Genomic DNA, 20013 nt, shown 5'->3' on the forward strand with positions numbered 1-20013 from the left:
AAGATGTTCTCCCTTTGTTCATTAGTATCATCTTCTTTGACCTGAACCTGAAGTGTTAGCCTTATAACCAAGGACTCCTCAACCGGTAATGCTAACTCATCCCCATCATTATCCTCCAATGGTGGCATGCCTTCACAATCAGAACTGTCACTTTCAGATTCCACATCATCATTATCTCTAATCATCATGATTCTCTTGTTTGGACACTCTGAAGCATAATGTCCATGTCCCTGACACCTGAAACATTTAACATCACGAGTACGTTTAGGTTGAGTTTCACATTTACCTTTGGCATCAGTAGGGACATCAACTTTAGCCTTTGGTGGTTCAGTTCTAGAAGGACCAAAGGATCTTGGGCGGACAATGCCCTCTCTCTTTAGATTCGGCTTCCAAGATGATGACGAACCCGAATTAAACGCTGGCCGAGCATGCCCCCTCCTAAGTTGTCTCTCCACCTTCGTCGCCATGTGAACCATGTCCTCTAGCTCCACATAATGCTGTAACTCAACCACATTAGCAATGTCCCGATTCAACCCATTAAGAAATCTAGCCATGGTGGCTTCTCTATCCTCAACAACATTAGCCCGAATCATTACTATCTCCATCTCTTTGTGATATTCATCTACTGTCTTATAACCTTGATTCAGACCTTGGAGCTTCAGATATAAGTCTCTATAATAGTGGTTTGGCACAAATCATCTCCTCATTAAAACTTTCATCTCCCCCCAAGTCTGAACGGGTCGCTCGCCATTCCTCCTCCTACTGATCACAATCTGATCCCACCAAATAAATGCATACTCCGTAAACTCAATTATCACCAATTTCACCTTTTTTGTTCAGAATAGCTATGGCAATCAAAAATCCAATCCACTTTTTTCTCCCATTCCAAATAAGCCTCCGGATCGTTTTTACCTTGAAAGCTAGGAATTTTCAGTTTAATGGTATCCAAGTCCCCATCCATATCTTCATAAGTGCTCATGCCACGGAAATTCACATTCCTCCTAGCCCTGTTCGGTCCAGACCTGATTCCTTGGCCAGCTGATGTAAAATCATAGTCATCTTCACCCCCATCTACGTTTTCATCAACAAACTCTTCAAAATCAGATTTGACATTCTGTGCCGCCATACGGACCGTATTTCCCCGGCGATCAGCCCCACTATGCTGTTGCTTTATCGAATTCACCTCATCTTTCAGATCCTTGTATGTCCTAGACAACAACTCAAGTTGCTGGCCTATGGATCGCAATTGGAAAGCTACGTCAACGTTTTGTGTCGCTGATTCGTTGTTTTCAGACATTCTTTGAATCTGTAAAATTTGGTCAGTAGCACAAATATATCCTCACACCTCTTGTGTATCACACAAAATAAAATCAAGGTTTTTCACTCTATTAAGCTCTCTACGCCTTTTACCTCACAACTTGCTTTCTTTTGGTTCTTTAGGAACTGAAATCAACAAATCAAAGTCAGTAGCTTTCACGGCGCACTCTAATTATAATTTTCAGACTCAAGAAGCAAAACAATATACTGAAAACAAACCAAAACGAAACTACGATTACGATTTTGCGAGTAGCAATGCAAATTCATGCGAATTGTGGACGAAACGAAGACACGAAATAAAACAAAAGCGAATATTAGCGAAAAAAATTACTTGACTCATAGATAACCCAAATATAATAGAAATAAAAAGATTAAGACAAACCTAAATAGTATAGATCATGTTCTCAAACTTGACGCAAATCTATCCTATTACGCAATTTTTACGTAACAGAATTGAAACCCAAACCAAACGATCTCGAAATGACCTCAAATTCAATATTTGGTAATACAAGACTATGAAAACACTAATACTCAATTTATAGGTCATTCTCTTATGTCTAGGTACCCAAACCCCTTGTATGATCAGTTTGCGGCAGAATTGAACCTCCAGAAACCGATATCAAAATAATCCCAAATTTAATATGTGGTGCAATCGCATACCCAATACTCAGAATATGAAGTTTTAATAGATTCCAAGGTGTTTTACCTAGGGTTCACTAAGAGTAGTGTTTTGCGGCAGAATTGAAACTCGAATTAAAACCTCAAGCAAATAATATCAGAATAAGCCCAACTTTGATATATCATGCGATCCCACCCCCAATAGACTTAATATGAAGTTTAAATTGATTCTGAGGTGGTTTGCTTATGGTTCACCAAGATTTGTGTTTCTGCGGCAAAAATTGAATGATCCTTCAAATTTCAACTAATCACTCTTTTCTCTATTTCTTTCTGATTTTTTTTCTTTTTAACAAACTGATATGATTAGAGACAGTAACAAGATGAAATATAAACTTTTTTTTTTTTGCTTAGATGACACAGACACAAAGAATAAGAACATGGATGCAAACACTGAAAAACTTAAGGGACACTAAAAAAAAAGAAAATAACAGAATGATATGACCTTGTTTCGGAGCCTAGCTCTGATACCAACTGATGCGAACCTCGTGATCACGTGGTCACGCAACCCACAATCAAGATTGAGATCTTATCCCGGAAAGCTGAAATAGGTCTGATATGAGTGCGACACAATGGAAACCTGCCCCAAGGCACCAACACTATTGGAATGAGTAGAATGACGCCACGAAGCCAGTTAATCTTCGATAAGTCAAATTCAGTTCGTTTAAGAACTGAAGAATGCAAGAATCACTCTCACTGAAAAATTCAGAATAATAATCATCAAAGCTGCCGAAATTTTGGCCTACATGAGTTTAAATAGTTCTTGAAAAGTTAACCCTAATGGATCCTTTATGTGGACTTATATGAGGTCCACTCAAAACTAGCCCAAAACCCTAAAATGAAAAGCCCATAACTTAATCCAAACAAGCCTTGGATCCTAGCTTAAAACAAAGTATGAATTAAGCCCAAACAAGCCTTGGGCTGTAGCTAACAAAATAAAATAAAGCCCTTATCTCATGGCCCAAATAAGGTTGTATTGGACCCCTCTTGCACATGGATAAGATGTACTAGGATCTCCTCTTGATACTCCAATGGACCTTCCAATTCTGACTTGGTGGTAACCTTCAAAACCAATGCATTCAATGCGTCTTTCAATGTCTTTGTCTTGGACCGAGTCATTGGTCCATTTGGAAAATGTAATGGGTCTTTGCTGGTGTTTCTGGGCTGGTCCGCATCAGGTCGGCTCGAAGTAGAAGATCTCTCGTATATTTTAATTGGATTAGAAATATCCCAGTTGCAGAATGAGTGACTTCTAGGCCCAATAAATAATTCAAAATACCATGGTCCTTCATGGAGAACTCTTGACGTAGCTTGTGAATGAAAGTATCAACGAGAGACAAACTACTGCCTATAATGATAATATCATCGACATATAACAATAAGTAAATGATCTCGTGAGCTGTTGAGTAAACAAATAAACTGGAATCAGCTTTACTGCAATTGAAGCCAATAAGGAGTAAGAAATGGCTAAACCGATGGAACCATGCTTTTGGTACTTGCTTCAAACTGTATATGCCTTTTTAAGACGACAAACATGATTTGGATGAGAGGAAATGAGTCTGAGTTATCACCAATATTTCCTACCTTTGTGATCCATCGCACACGCTGTTCGAAGATGGTGGAGTGACTCACTGTTGTCACGTTCGTGGAACACGCTGAAAACTTTTTTTTTTTTCAAATTTTTAATTAAATTACTGGATTGACCTAGAGACCACTTGATAATTGCCAAAAAAATCAATATGAAATAACTAATATTACCCTAAAATCAAGGGTAAGATTTTGTTACTTCAAGGATAACATAGTAATCACACTATGCATAGCAGATAAGCTGTTGGAAAAGCCCATAAGCCAAAGGTGTTTTTTTTTTACTTTTAAAAGTAATTAAGTAATTCAACTATTTAAAATATTGTGAAAATACTAAGATACCCTTGGAGCAAAAGAAGTGAGATAAAAAGATTTTAAAATTAATCTGAATTTAATAGTAATATTAAATAAATTTCTATAACCTGTAGCCTTGAGCGAACATATGAAACTAGTTATGATCTAACTAGCCTTGGTGTGTATCCTAGGCATCTGTAAAAATAGTTGGATGCATATCATCTCCCTAGGAGATTTCAATACTAGGTTTGATTTTTTATATATTATAATGACGTATAAAACGCAAAACCGGTACTTCCAATTTTCGGAGCTAGCGCAAGGAGTCGCATGATCCGTTAATGGAAGAATAGTATAGCAGTTGCAGCCCAGGCGGCTTCATGCTCTCACTTCAGCTCTCAGTACCTTCTTTGAATTGGGCCAGTATCACGTGGAGCTTACGTCTTCCTCACGTTTACTCTCCATCACCCAATGATCAAACCATTATGATCCCTCCACGTGTGAACACTGTACCCAAGGTCAAGCCCATCTTTCATGACTTATCCACCTTTTTCTTCAACCTCACCGTTTCGCTTTATCAGCTATGAAGGCCTCACACAATGGTCCCTCAACTTCCCTCCATTAGTCGTTTTGACCCTTCTAGCTCACATGTTATGATCAGATGGCTGCCACCTGTGACTGACTGCCTGCCTGCCTGTACATGTAGTTGTCCATCCGACATTAGAGGCTATAATGAGCGAAGTTAGGGAGTTGGAGGACCATAGTGTATCAATGTTGATGAGCATGATTATCCTTCAACTGCACGTTTTGGGGGGAACGGGGAAGGCTCTCGTGAAGTAAAAGTAAAACGCGTCGGTGTCATCCTTTACATTTTTTTGGCTCCTCCCCTTTTAACTCTCCTTTCTTTCTCTCTTTCTCTTATTACTAATACTTTTTTGTATCATAAAAGGGTCCTTGTGTGGGTGGTGGCGGAGCTTCAAAGATAAAAGGGGCACTTTGCACCGCCAAATCCCTTTGACACCCACTCACTACTCTCTCTCTCTCTCGTAAATTAGTTGTTAAAGGCTTGCCCTTTGCTTGTTCAAGCTCCATTGATCTAGAAAACTTGTTATCAATTAATTCTGTCAAGAAACAAAAAAAAATGGAGACATGGCACAAGCTCAAACTCTCACTTCTAGCCCTCTTCATGCTACTACCCTCAACAAAATCCTCAACAATGCCAAAGTCAAGGATGTTGTCCCAGATTGCATGCACAATGTGCTCTACATGTTGTGGCAGTACCCCAGTTCCATCACCACCACCACCCTCCCCGCCGCCACCAGCTGCATCACCACCTCCACCAGCCACCACCGCCATCTGCCCACCGCCGCCATCACCGCCATCAGGAGGGGGCGGTTACTATTACTCTCCACCGCCACCTTCCACTTACACTTACTCTTCACCACCACCACCACAAGGTGGTGTCGTTGGTGGCACTTACTATCCTCCACCAAATTTCAAGAACTATCCCACACCCCCACCTCCTAACCCAATAGTCCCTTACTTCCCTTTTTACTTCTACAGCCCCCCGCCTCCTTCCATGTCTGCTTCTTTCAAGTTGATGGCTTCTTGCAGTACCGGCGTGCTTGTGGGGGTGGTTGCCTTGGTACTTAGCTTGTTTTGATGGATATTACAAGGAAAGAAAAGAGAAGTGAAATAATGTAGAATGCAGATTGGCAGATCCGGGATATTAAGTCGCAGCTGAGCTGATGATATTCCGAGGAACTGAGTGTCCTGGATTCTTGAAACTTGGTCCTGCCCACGGTGAACAAGAAATGGGTCCGTCCTCCTTTCACTTTGATTGGGATCAAGACATTAGGGATTCTTGGCACAGAAACCATGAGCCCATCTGATAATTGTGAAGAAAACCACTCTCCCTTTTCTCTTGCTGTGGATTCATCTGTAATTGCTTACCAGACTAGTATTTTTATCTCTTAATTTTACATTAATTAAGTAAATTTGTCATTTTTTTTCTACATTAACTCTTTTTTTGTTTTTTTTTTGCTTGTACTTAGCTTATATAATAAAGCAGTCAGTTCCAAACTGTCGGTTGTAAGAAATAATTTACTCAATTTCCCAGTGCTTTTATATAGATCGGAAGTTCTTGATGGATGGCCGCAATAAATAGAGCTTTGATTTATGAATATTTAACGGTAGCCTCCTTTACCAATTATGTGTGTCAGTCACCATTAATTGCTCGTAGTATTTTGCACCGTAAAGGTGGTAGAGCCGATGAAAATTGATCTTCTCATCGTTAATTAATTCACTTAGTATTAGTGTCTTCTTTTGCCTTATTTTCAAAATCAAATCAAATCGACCTCCACTTTTTTATTTTTTTATTAATTAATTAGAGCTGTTTGCTTTGCAAAAGATGCCCTACACGCATTTAAATATGAATGAAGAGATGTGTAATTAGTGACCTCTGCTTTGTAAAAAATTATTTTTGATATTAGTGTATTAAAATAATTTAAAAATATTAAAAAAAATATTAAAAATATGATATTAATTGGTTTTTTAAATATTTTTTACTTAGAAATATATTATAATAATATTTTATTATTATTATTTAAAAATTATTTTTAGCATAGTTATGAAAATGATTACAAATATTAAAAAATAAATTTTAAATAAAAATATTTTTTTTAAAAAAAAAAACACGAAAATTGCACCGAAATCTAAACAGGCCCGTGGAGAAAAGGCCAGAATTTTATTATTTAGGTGTGCAAGAGAATGTGATAATGTATGAAAACTGGAATTGGAGTGGGGCCCTCCTCCCCTATCAATCAAAAACTAAGAAATGCCTCTAATCATACCCTCTTTTCTTGCCTTGTCTCTTTACCGTGCTTTCACGATTATGGTCGACCAAATTCCCATGTGAACAAAAGTGTGTTGCTGCGCCCTACTTTTTAAAAGGTTTGTTGAAAGTTTATTGTAGTTGTTTTTTAAATAATTTTTTATATTAAAATATATATTAATAATATATTTTTTATTTTTTAAAAGTTATTTTTAACATAAATATATCAAAATAATTTAAAAATATAAAAATATATTAATTAAAGTTAATAAAAAAAATTTAATTTTTTTTTAAAATACTTTTAAAATACAGAAACAAACAGATCTAATATATCCAAAAAGAACGACAAGAGATTCTCTTTTATATATATATATATATATATATGGTGATCTCTACAGTGTAATTAAATTTAAATTATGATCCATATGAATTATTTGTGTTTTATTGTTTTTTTTTTAAAATATTACATTTAAAAATATTACATTTAAAAATATTACATACCTCCTTAAAATCTCTACAACATAAATATAATTAAATTTAAATTATGATCTATATGAATTATATGTGTTTTTTTTTTAAAAAAAGACTTCACACGTGTGGTTTCGAAGAATTAATTCGAAAATGTTACCCAGATATACGAAGAAAATGGGACGAGCAATCAACAGAAGAATTTCTTTTTATGAAGATAATGAGATGAATAAATGCAGCCCTCGTATCCTCGAGATTTAAAGAAGATAAATGCAGGCAAAACAGCTCGATGGTTGTTGACGCATTTTTATTTATGAGATAATATAGCAATGGAACCCTAAAAGGAGAATATCATGTGTGGAGGGAGGGAGAGCATGGTTGGAGGCCATATATCGATCGGCCCTCTCTCTACAATTTACAGAAACGAGACAAAATACAAGAACAATTAGCTGGAGGGCACGCCTTGGGATGATGGATGGTAGGGTCCTGACTGACAAATAAGGCAATGTGGCATCCTATGGAGAGAGGAGTTTCTCCACAGAAAACTCGCTCTCCTTTTTTAATTTTTGATTCATTTAAAAAAACGTTTATCAATGGAACATTTTTTATAAGCAAAGAAAGAGGGAAATAATTCTTTGTTGGTGCAGTGGAGTTTGAAAATAAAGGAAAGGAATCATCTCTACGGTGACTGGCACACTGCCACCCAAATCAACACGAGGACAAATCTCACTCTGACCCAAGAAAATCAGAGCATCTCTCCGAGTGTGGATCACTAGAGCTCAAAGAACATTCTAATTTTCTCTGGAGCCGTCAACTTCCAAACCCAATTCCAGTTCTCGTGACGCTGCAGGTCCCTCGTTCTATTCGAAAGCCGATTCAGAGTTGTCATTCTAGCTAGGGCAACATCATAACATCACCGGAGCTAGAAAAGGAGGGATGGAATTGCCATGACAGTGATGCATTCCTGTTTGCAATCATATGTAGATGATGAAGTTGAGTGAAAGCCTCCGTAATAGATTAGCACCCGTGAACAGTTGCACGAGCACCGATGATACCAGCAGCAACAATAACAAGTTCAGTAATTGCTCCTTATTTGGATAATGGATATCCGAAACTCAATTAGGTATTCAAGATTTATATCCGTTAGGGTTTGGGCGGATAACATGACTCCATAATTGCATTGGTGGGCCTCTCCGGCCCTTGTTGGACGTCCAAGCATTGGTGGATCTATGTTGCCCGCAAAGAGAAAATCACCTGCGATTAGTTGGGCTTTCGGCCCCTTATATTTAAACAGTGATGAGCTCACAGCCATCTGGCCCATTTAGGCTTTGTCCAAAGAGATAAGTGTGGAGTTGAAACCGGGTTTTACTTTACCCGACTCCGACTCAAAATGTCTCCATCGTAGATTTATCATCTGTCCATACCTCCGATCTAGTGAAGTCGGGTTACATGGATGACTGTCTAGTATCCATCAGAAACCCAGTCGGGTTACATAGCAATAAAAATCTATGATGATTGCTACTAACAATGAGAAACGGAAACATGTGAGGCTTGGAGATTGAAGAACACAGGTGGTCAATGCGTTGCCGGAGATGCGAGCTGTGATGGCTCTGTAATTTTAATGTCCTTGGAGCACCATTAGCCAAGAAAGCTGGCAACGATGAAAGAGGCTGAAGGAGATGATGATGGACGTGCAAGTGTCATGGCACTTGCAATCAATATTTTTACAAGTCTCATGGCACATACAATCAAGTCTCTACATCCAATCAATATAAAATATCAAAAATATATTAAAATATAAAGAATAATTTAAGCCATTTACATATGCAGTCATGCCAATCTAAGAATTTTTTAAAAAGTATATTTAAATTATCTTTGAAATATTCTAAATAAAAAATTTAATTAATTTTTTTATAAAAAAACATTTAAACTATTTTGAATATCCTAAATAAAAATACTAATTATTTTTTTAATTTTTTATTAAAAAAATATTTCAATTATCCTTAAAATATCTTAATTGTGCAGCTTTGTTGTTAAGAAAGTAAAAAAAAAAAAAAAAAAACTACAAGCAATTAAAGTAACACAAAAAGATAAAATTAAAAATTAAAAATAAAACTATTATTATAATTTATAGTAAAACATCTTTTGATTTACATAAATTTTCCACCACGATTTAATTTTTGTTACAATAAACAGGAGCAAGATGCAAGAATGATTTAAGAAATTTTATGGGTTTTGCATCTAGATGATTGTACATGGGGGTGGTAGTCAAACTTTTTTTCCTCCTTTCTATTATAATAAGAAAGTGGTTGTGTTTGAGTCCTTTCTCAAGAAAAAGTTAAAGCCAAGTCAACATCCCCAATTATACACCAAATCATCCATACCCCCACAGCCACAGGCCTTGTGAAAGGAATGGAATCTCAAAAGGCATAGAGCACACTTTCAAACCCTAACTTCATTCGATTCCCCTCCGTTCACTCTGCTGATAGTCATGGCTTTTTGTTTTTCAGCGATCCCACAACAATATGATGAACTTGTAAATCCATTCGTATCTTGCTGGGCTTAATAATAAGACCTAGCACCTCTGCAAATCTCTCTCTACTCAATCTATCCCTTCTTCCTCCTCCTCCTTGTTCTTGATCTTCCTTCATCTCTGATTATGGCGACCTGTCTCCCTGGTAAATCAGTGGTGCTTGGCTCATCGTGGTTGAGTTGCTTAGAAGACTCCCTCCTCTCACGGCCAGGCCGTATCTCCTTCACCTGTCTCTTTCTTTCCTTTATCGGCCTAAAAATAAAAAAAGGAAGATCAACCCCTGCCCCTTCTCTTTTCTAAAGCTTCTTTAACTCATTCTGTTGACATGAATAATGAAATTACTGTAAAAATCTATCAATTGTTTTAACCGAGGTTTACCGGGTCATGGGTCAGCCCCGGTTTTTCATCAGGTTAAATTGAATTCATTTTATCATAGATTTATTCTTCAATGCAACTGGATCCTGAGTTAACTTATCAGCACAGAACAAGTTTGAAGACTATATTGGTGATGAATATAGCAAGTTAGTCCCATTTTAATCCTCTTAAAATATAAATTATCGAGTTAACCCTCCGAACCGTTGTCCATGTCAAGTTTTAGAAGCTAACTGGTGTTCCGAAACCGAAAAGATTCCAAGCAAAGAGCAATTAGGCGCTTTGGCGGGTTAAAAAAAAGGAGTTTTTATTTTATTTATTTTTAAATTCAAAATCTCGGATCACATTCAAACAATCTATTAATTTTCTTAGGGACTTGGTAGAAGTGGTGGGATTGCATAGAGCAGAAATGATCGTCTTTTATCCCGAGTTGTGAATTTACTACTAGATTGACTGATTTTTAATCTCAGAGCACTTGGGAGGTTGGAGCAATGGCGAAGATTGATGATAACATCCAAACATGGACAACATGACAGAGAGACAGGCAAGTGGTCTGCTTCTGTTCGGAGAAAAAAATAGAATGAAGTCTCTTAACATTTTCTGAGCGCTTGCGACAATGCTACAAATCTCCAGTACAGTTAGCCCAAAACACCTAAAAAATACCTGACACTAAAAAAAATTAACCCGAACCCACACATTCTTAGTTAGCTAGCACATTCTTGATCGCCTTATTAACCTCCCCCGCCTCCTAAACAAAAATCATCAACTCAAGCATAAACAGAGCCATAAGATAAGGCCATCAATAACACTGCAGCTTGCTCTTCTTCACCTAGCTTCCTCCTTCGCCTCTCCACCGTTGATCCTTGAACCAGGACTTCTCTACCCAGAGCCAGTAATCTCTGCTTTAACCCGTCACCTAATTGCTTGTTATTGTTATTATAATTACTTGAGCCATTGTTGCTGCTCCCTTTCTTGGCTCTCTTGTCATTTGCTGCTGCCCCTCCCTTATTCAACCCTAAGATATCCCTCTTCTTCTTCCTGCTCCTAATCCCACAAGCATTACACAGTGACTGCAAGATAAAAAGAGCAATTAATATCAAATCAAAGCATATGTCGAAAACATTAACAAAACAAAACTGATCTGATCCATGATTGAATTAAATCACCTTAGGGCCAGCTGGACCACCTCTCCATAGTGGAGTCTTTGAAGTGCCACAATCAGCACAGGTCTTCTTCTGTGGGCTCTCTGTTTCTAGTGATTTGCTACTCATTTCTTCAGACTCTGATCCCTGCTGGAAAACAATAAGAAAAACGGAAGAGAGCGTTAGGGTCAGGATTGATATCTAAAGATGAACTCCATAAACAAGCTAGCTAGAAGTTACTCACTCTCTCACATGGATCCAGCATTATAAATAAGCAACTCCTCAACTTGAGATCTGAAGACAAGACAACCCACTTCCTCAAATGGGTGTTGAATAGCAATAGCTGGTGATTGAGCGGTAGTTGTAGTTTGAAGTGGGGATGGATTCAGTACAAGCTCTACTGATCTAAAACATAAAAGAGATTGTGGATTTGGAGGGAGAGATCAAAGTAGAACCGGATCATTAACTCAGCAAGTACAATGTTAATGAGATGGCTAATAATTATGATAAGAGTGTCGTCGATTTTGAGCGAACCGATATTAAGAGAGAGAAAGAGGGAGAGAGAGAGTGAAACGACAGGCACACAAATCAGACTGCACGCTGGCAGATCTAAAAGAACTAACTTTATAAATGGGTCTTGAAACCCTAGCTTATGTGTATGATGAAATGACAAGAATGCCACTGGTTTTGAAACCTTTTGACTGAAAAGTCCACCCACCCCCCCGCCAACAAGGATCAATGTGTCTCTGAAAATGAGCAAAAAGGGCGGGGCGCCAAAAATTGTTTTTGTCTCGGTGAAGGAAAGGAAAAAAATGTTGGCGCCAGAGGCAGCAAGGAGGGAGGGAGGGTTTTTGAGTCAAGCAAAATGGAACCCATTGATACTCTATTTATTTTTATTTTTATTTTTATTTCTATTTGATTTTTTTCTCTCTCTCTTTTTTTTAATCTTAAGGAGGAGAGGAAGAAATGATGGGGTGGTTTTTACATTATTGGATCAGTAAAGGTCAGAGGTGGTGTTAGTCACATACATCTTTGCCCTTTTATTTGGTCACCATGGATGGATCCTCCCTTTTCTTTTTTCTCTTTCTTTTTTATTTTTTTTTAAATGCTTTTATAATTGTTCTTAAGATTGGTACTATTTGTCATTATGTTAAAAAAATCACTTAACAAACCATTTTTATACTTTAGTTAATTCGTTTACAAATAATATGTTGTTAAGTTGAATGGAATAATAAAACATTATAGATGTGTTTGATTACTATTCAAGATAAAAATGGCAAATATTAAATAAAAAAACATGTTTAATTAAAGTCACATAAACAAATATATTTTTAAATTTTAGAGTGAATTTTTTAATTCAAAAATATAAGGTCCATGAAAACAAGTATTTTTTTTTATTTCTAATATCTTTGTTTTTTTGGTTATCTAAAAATAATAATTAAAAGACACCTCTCTCTCTCTATATATATATATATATAGAGAGAGAGAGAGTAACAGTGGAATGGGAGAAAGGAGAAAAGAAGGTGCTGTGTGGTTATTGGGAGAAAAAAATTAAATTAAATTTATAGGTTTATAACTCGAGGTAAGTGGATCGATCTAAAACCTGGTCGATTCAGAGCTGAAACAGGACTAGGTTTAAAAAAAATTAAAAAGGAAAAATTTGTGGTGACTTGATGACCAGGTTTATTGGCAAAACCTAGTCAAAAACTTAATTGCAGTTCATTAATTTTTTATTTTTTTAAAAAAATAATTTAAATAACCCAATAATTCAATTAAAATCTGGAACCCCAGTTTTAAACGAACCGCCCCCGGTTTCGAAGTCATAATCATTAACAAGGAAGGACAGCGTGGATTATGTGTGCTTTTGCGAGGCACACGTGTTGTTTCTTATTGATGATACTATTCTTCTTAGAAGCCTCTTCATTAATTTTCAATTCATTTTCTCAAGGCAGTTAACTAAAGGATGGTTAAATCTTGTTATTAATATACTTGTAGCATATTTATAACATCGCGGCAATCATCCTTTTACATCAGCATCTTAAAAATTATAATAAAAATAAAAAATTATAAATAAAAATCATCATGTCATTTAATATTTTGATTATTAAAAATTTTAATTAATCTTAAAATTTAGTTAAAATGACTAATTATGTATAGAAAAAAAAATATCACCCCTAGTGCATCTTATATAAAATAAGTTGTATTGTTTATTTATTTAATATAAATTAAGATAATGTTCTGTTTTCTAATCGTTGGTCTGTTTAATAGTTAAAGTAAATCCACATCAGTAAAGTGGACTATAGCTTTAGAAGTCAAGGCAAATTATTATAGAGTCAAAACATAAAAATAAAAGAAATTATCTTTTATTTAATATTGAAAATACATCTTACCTATAAATTCATAATCTCTTATATTAAAAGATAAAAAATATTTTTTTTGGTATTTTTGAAATGAAAATTAAGTTCTAATGAATAGTGACAAACTGGTTATGATACCCTTTGATTGATTCTTGTATTCCTCAAAGTATGATAAAAATATAATTTTTATTTTTTCATATGCTTGAAAATTTTAGAATTTGACCATATGTACACAAAGTATGAAAAATATGTATTTTTAACACCTAGTCTGTATTTTATAGTGTAAGTTTATGACTTGATATTAAATGAAATTATTGAAAAAAATAAAACGCGAATGACTCACAAATAATTTTAAAATGGTCTTTGAATTTTATTAGAATTTTTGGAAATTATTTGGGGCTATGGTAACTTCTATTTTTTTTATTAATAACGATTTATGAATTTAATAGATAAGTTTCTCTTTGATTTGTCGAGAATGGTAATGTCATTTTGAAAGAATAACAACATGCAAAGAAGGTTTGTGGTGTTCGATTGTGCAAGTAGCTTCTATAAAAACCACACGTTCAAGATGAGGTTGTATCATAGTTAGAATGAGAAGAAAAAAATCTGTTAGATAGAATTGGAGAGGAAGAGATTCATAGTTAGAATAGCAAGAAGACAAACATCTGCTGAGTATTATGTGACACGGAGAAAGTGAAAGGTCAATTCACCCTTGTTATTTGTTTTAAAGACAAGGCAAACACTAGTTCGTGACAATCTTTCAAGCTCTCCTCCTTGATCTTGTCTCTATACGGAGCTTTATATATATATATATATATATATATATATATATATATATATATATATATATATATATATATATATTATCTTCGGGGAAAAAATCCCTTAAATGATTAAAGGCTTTTGCTGCTGTTAGTCTTTCATTTTTCTTTTTTCCTTTTCCAACATCTCACTCCCCCTCGTTTTAAAGAAAATCATTTCCAGGGCATGGACGATAATTATACTCATTGTCACAGTCCTAGGGGCGAGGGCGCGCCAGCGAGGACACTGCTGGGATCTCAGCAACATGGCGCATGCATGGATAGAGGCTACATGTGTAAGCAAAGGCAGATTCGATAATGGTGCATAACGGGTGCGTGCGAACATCGACATCAGATATTTGGTATGACTTTAGACTTGGATAAAGGGTTGTTTAAGACATGTAGAAGCACAACTAGGTTGGCAAAGAGGGCTCAGCTAGCTGGCTTGAAGATCTGTGAGGTGGCAGACCAAGGGAAGTAACAATAGGGGTGGTTGGAGTCAATTTTTTGGTAGTTACTGTTTTGTCCAAAGTATCTAGCTGTAAAGATCTGTCTAGGGGTGACGGTTTTATATGTAACTTCCATGTTCTCTTGTGATAAAAGAGAACTAATGATGTGTAGCCTCCAAGCAAAATTGTGCATGGCACACACAAATGGTTTTGTGTATCCTTTGTTTCGGAATTAATAAAGGTTGCGAGTGTTTTCTTGTAAATTGTATTTGTGATTTTAAATTCCAAGACTTGTGTTGCTGTTATTTGTCCATTGCTTGAAAGACTTAGGGGAAAGTTCTTTGGGTGTGTGAAGCACCTTAGTGGATAAGCTAAATATGAGTTCAAATTGTGAGGAAGGTTAAGTCTAATGCGAGACTAGACTACCGCGTTGGGAGTAAAATCTTGTCGAGAATTTTATCCCCGTGTCAAGTGGTATTAAAGCACAGTCTGTTCTGTTTTGAGGACTTGGTTGCCCCGAAAGTGAATGCCATCAGGCAGCATGGAGACGATTCGAGAGAGACTCACTCATCTCAAAACTGTTCTGGGTCCTGTGGCTGAAACGAAGATCAATCCATGAACGAAAAGCTTGCATACATAGTAGAAATGACTGAGAGGGTTATGAGGCAGTATGTGGATCTTGTGGTAGATGTGAGTTGTAAGTTAAAAGATCTTGAAGCGGGATTGCTATTCTGAAAAAGGTAGTAGTGAACACCCCTTGGGGTGGTGGTTCGTCCAAACCAAAAGAGCCAGAGCCAGAGCCAAAGTCATTTGGTGGTGCAAAAAGTTCCAAGGAATTGAAAATTTTTCTTTGGTACATGGAACAATATTTCGGTGAGGCAAAGATTGGGGCTAGCGAACAGGTGAACATCACAACAATGTATTTGTCAGGGGATGCGAAGTTATGGTGAAGGATTCGAATAAAAAAAGACCTGAATGCAGAGTGTCCCAAGATTGAGACTTGGGATCGGTTGAAACAAGAACATAAACAACAGTTCTTACTGAACAACACGTCCTGGCTGGTGAGGGAAGATTTGAAGAAGCTGAAGTAGGACCGATCACTGAGGGATTATTTCAAAGAATTCAGTTCTTTGATATTGGATATAGAGAACATGTCCAAAGAAGATAGGCTATTCAATTTTATATCGGGTTTGCAACCTTGGGCACATGCAGAATTGCGGAGGCAGAAAGTTAAAGACTTGTCTTCTGTCATCGTTGTCGTAAATAGTTTGGTCTATTTCAAAGCAGTGACGCAAGATGGAGCTGTTCTCGTCCCTTCAAAGTTTTAAACCAGAGATAAGAGGGATGGGAAAAGTAAGAACAAGAAGCTTGGTGAGGGTGATTCAAACCTTTTATTGACAAGGAAAAAACCAAGCAAACAAATACGTCGACGAAAGAAGCCAAGCCGAATGCTGGATGTTTCATATGTGGAGGGCCGCATTATGTTAGGGAATGTCCTTAAAGGGAAAAATTGAATGTCATCCTGATCAACGAAAGTGAACCTCAAGAGATGGTCACACACGTCAACCCAATACGTGTGTTGAACTATTTGGTTATGGAATTAGAGGATTCGGTGGACGAATCCAGCCCTACCGACACTAATATGGTGTTTTTAGATGCTTTGCGACAGGGAAAGTTGGGTGCGATGGACACTCTAATTTATGTGAATATTAGAGTGAAAGACATGGAAATTAATGTCATGTTAGATTCGGGTGCAACAAACACATTTGTGGCTGACAGGTTGGTGATGCAGCTGGGTTTACAATTAAGTACTAGTTAGACGAAGATAAAGGCAGTGAATGTAAAGGCACAACAGATAATGGGAACTGCTTCTCGGGTGCCTTTGACCAAGGTTGTTAAAATCGTGATTTTAACACGGCACGGAAAGCCTTACACAAACTCGGATCGTAAAATCGTAAAAAAATCGTAAGGAATTTTAAAATACATTAAAAAAAATTCATGTTTCAAATAAAAAATTCATACATAAAAAACATGCTTCAAATAAAAATTCATACATATTTCAAGCCTTCAAATAAAAATTTAGATTATTTTAATTAATGAAATCAAGAGTTTAATTGAAGAATTAATGAGTTTGAGAACTAAATTAAACTTTGATTTAATTAATTAAAGGAATCAGGGGTGTAATTGAAAAAATACCAAAGTTTGGAGCTGATTCAAGGAAAAATTGCTTGAAAATTAAAATTCAATGACCAAATTGAATAGTCCAAAAACCCAAGACTGTTGTGTAAATAGCGCTATAACTCAAGGATTTAATTGAATTTAATCTAAGGCACAATTGGATATCAATTATTTCTGATTAGTTCATTCCTTCAGAGCTCTTTAACTACAAAAAGTTGAGACAAACAGCCAACCAATTTGAACTCCAGCATTCAAGAATTGATTTTAGCATTACGGTGCTTCTGGTGGACTTTATAAATATGTTGTGCAGGTATTGCTCTACTAGTCAAATCCAGGAAGACAAGAAAAAAAAGGAATGGTAGCACACTAAAATATTAACAGAATATTAACCCAGTAGGAATTGCAGTGTAGAGGCCATCCAAGATGTAGTTTTTCCATCCACTTCTTGTGTCATTACAATTAATACCAGATGGCACACTCTTTTGAACATGGATTAACAGCAGGAGAGGTAGAAATGAGATGTAACTAACGTAAAGAAGATCTGCAGTGCGAAGAAAACCAACACTCATTATCTGGATAGCTCAGAACTTTGTTCTGTAGTATGCTAGGAATCAACCATGAACTTTATGAACATCTCAGATCAAATAACCTATCGTGTAGCAGTTTATGGTTAATTCGCAAGGCCAAGCCCGCTCCCCCAGCAAAATAAAAACTTGGCAAAGCATGCTGCCGTAGATTTACTTCAATAAGAATCTGAAGGGCCAAGATGAACCAACTGGCGGGCCGAATCCAACATGGAAAGCAATAGCCTTGAGCCTTAACATCGGCAACAAGCACCTTAATTTGAATGTAGGATATATCAGTAGCATTTCCAGATTTAGAATTATACTTTTGTTTTGACAAGTTAAAACATACAAACACTTCCAGATTTTCATTCCAAATAATGGTACCATGGGATTGAGCTCGGGGAGTACTCTGCAATGTGTTTCCGCTCTAATGTAATAAAGTAACTTCCATTCCGTTTTTTTCTATGACAGTCACAGTAGCACACTAGAATATTAACATTGTCACAGTAGCACACTAAAATTCACATTAAACTGTAAAGAAACGAAATGCTAAGAAATTATTGCAGTGAGCAGAGAAACGGAAGCTTACCTCTGTCGAGTCTGTTCTGAGCAGTGAGCAATGGCCAGTGAGCACTGAGCACAGTCAAAGTTGGAGCCTATGAATTCAATCAAACTAACATTAACATCAGACTAAGAAACGGACAGGGACAAAAAAAAACCCACTTGAAGACTGGAGAAACAAGATAAACAGTGTTGTTGTGTGTTGTGTGCAGGAGGCGGTGAAACAAGATAAACAGTGTTACTTACCTTGTGTGGACTGTGGATTGTGATTCTCACAGTGGCTGGTGAAAAGAACGTCGTGTCGCCATCGATGATGGAAAAATAATGCAGATGAGGGGCGAGCAAGGGCTGGTGAAAAGACTGAGTCACTGAGCCCTGAGGAATGTGAAATTTGGGATTTTCAATTTAGGGATTTCTGAGAACGTGAAGAGAAGAGAAGAGAGAAGACTGATTTCGGTGAAGAGAAGAGAAGAGAGCCTTCGATCTATTAGAGCCAATAGGAGGACGACACGTGGCAGAAACATTGAATTAAAATTTCCTGCTGGCAAACTCGTTCAATCAGTGGTGAAATCGCGATTTTATGCGATTTCGCCCGATTTTAACTGTTTAAAATTCGATTTTGCTCATTTTCGAGTTTTATGAACGATTTAGCACGTAAAGTCTATATTGACTCGTAAAAACGTACGATTTTACGAGTTGACTCGTGATTTTAACAACCATGCCTTTGACAATGGAAAAGTGGCAGGGGAAACATGATTTACTGGTTGTGACCCTTGATGATTTTGACTTAATTCTTGGCCTAGACTTTTTGAAAAAGGCTAAGATTGCATTGATGTTGTATTTGGGTGGGATTTTAATTGTTAGCGAGACATGCTATAGTTTTGTGCCTTGTTATAAGAATTCAATGATCGAGAGCAAAAAGGGCATTAACAACATGATTTCAGCCATCGCAATCAACAAACCCTTGAGGAAGGGTAGCAAAGTATTTATGGCAGTAGCAATGGGTGGGGATTCGGACCATAGTGGGCAAGTGTCGAATGTTAATGCTAGAGTATTAGAGTAGTATGAGGATGTAATGCCTCTTGAGTTGCCGAAAAAGCTTCCACCAAGAAGGGTTGTGGATCACCAAATTAACCTTATGCCAGGTGCGACACCACCGTCGCAACCCTTATATTATATGTCCCTTAGAGACTTGGGCAAATTGAGAAGACAGTTAGAGGAACAAATAGACTCTAGGTTTGTACAGCCGTCTAAACCTCCATATGATGCTCCTATCTTATTCCAGAAGAAAACTAATGGTAGTCTTTGAATGGCTAATGGTAGTCTTCAAATGTGTGTAGATTATTGTGCACTAAACAAGGTGATAATAAAAAAAAAAAGTATCCGGTGTCGCTGGTGCAGGACTTGATGGACAACCTGAGGGAGCTCCTGTCTTCACAAAACTGGATTTGAAGTCTGAGTATTGGCAAGTGCGGATTGCTGAAGGGAATGAATACAAGATTACTTGTATGATGAGGTATGGGTCTTATAAATTTCTGGTTATGCCATTCAGCTTAACCATTGCTCTAGCTATATTTTGTAACTTAATGAATGACGTATTGTATGAGTTTCTAGATGATTTTGTTGTTGTATATCTAGATGATATTGTTGTGTTCAATAGAAGCATGAATAATCATGTTATGTATCTTTCTAAAGTTTTGTCTCGACTGAGGGAGTATGAATTGTTTGTCAAGAAGGAAAAAAATATGAATTTGCAAGTGATGAGATTATGTTCTTAGGACACCTGGTAAGCATGGACCAAGTGAGGATGGATCCAAAAAAGGTACAAGCCATAATAGAATGGGCAGCCCATACGATGGTATCAGATTTGCGATCCTTTTCGGGATT

The 20013-nt window shown here is 36.7% G+C and overlaps 2 protein-coding genes and 1 long non-coding RNA gene across 6 annotated transcripts; 1 reads left to right on the top strand and 2 right to left on the bottom strand.

Annotated features, from left to right (window-relative positions):
• The first annotated feature begins 4772 nt into the window (after positions 1-4772).
• Positions 4773-5882, top strand: LOC118057324 (uncharacterized). Its single transcript, XM_035069862.2, has one exon. The coding sequence runs from the start codon at positions 5009-5011 to the stop codon at positions 5528-5530; it is 522 nt and encodes a 173-aa protein (XP_034925753.1). The 5' UTR covers positions 4773-5008; the 3' UTR covers positions 5531-5882.
• A 4730-nt stretch (positions 5883-10612) lies between these two features.
• On the bottom strand, positions 10613-11826 carry LOC118057325 (GATA transcription factor 15). 2 transcript variants are annotated; one of them, XM_035069864.2, is made up of 3 exons: positions 11460-11826; positions 11240-11362; positions 10613-11143 (listed from the first exon to the last, which is right to left on the bottom strand). In XM_035069864.2, the coding sequence occupies exons 1-3, from the start codon at positions 11478-11480 to the stop codon at positions 10841-10843; spliced, it is 447 nt and encodes a 148-aa protein (XP_034925755.1). In that variant the 5' UTR covers positions 11481-11826; the 3' UTR covers positions 10613-10840. The 2 variants fall into 2 exon arrangements, with proteins under 2 accessions (XP_034925755.1, XP_034925754.1); XM_035069863.2 differs by having other exon boundaries at positions 10646-11143; positions 11240-11365.
• A 5532-nt stretch (positions 11827-17358) lies between these two features.
• On the bottom strand, positions 17359-18834 carry LOC118057326 (uncharacterized). Of its 3 annotated transcripts, none has more exons than XR_012171050.1 (3): positions 18373-18784; positions 17950-18221; positions 17359-17836 (listed from the first exon to the last, which is right to left on the bottom strand). It is a non-coding gene; the product is annotated as an uncharacterized lncRNA (long non-coding RNA). The 3 variants fall into 3 exon arrangements; XR_012171049.1 differs by having other exon boundaries at positions 17359-17540; positions 17649-18221; XR_012171048.1 differs by having other exon boundaries at positions 17359-18221; positions 18373-18834.
• Positions 18835-20013: the final 1179 nt, after the last annotated feature.

This window comes from Populus alba, chromosome 10, assembly GCF_005239225.2.
Source record: "Populus alba chromosome 10, ASM523922v2, whole genome shotgun sequence".
Taxonomy (NCBI): Eukaryota; Viridiplantae; Streptophyta; class Magnoliopsida; order Malpighiales; family Salicaceae; genus Populus; species Populus alba.

Bases quoted from the DNA above. Each gene is read 5' to 3' on its own strand.
- LOC118057324 (XM_035069862.2), top strand. From the start codon at position 5,009: ATGGAGACATGGCACAAGCTCAAACTCTCACTTCTAGCCCTCTTCATG.
- LOC118057325 (XM_035069863.2), bottom strand. From the start codon at position 11,480: ATGCTGGATCCATGTGAGAGA. The intron at 11,366-11,459 runs GTGAGTAACTTC...ATTGTTTTCCAG, and splicing joins TGCTGGATCCATGTGAGAGA to CAGGGATCAGAGTCTGAAGA. The intron at 11,144-11,239 runs GTGATTTAATTC...TTTATCTTGCAG, and splicing joins GTGGTCCAGCTGGCCCTAAG to TCACTGTGTAATGCTTGTGG.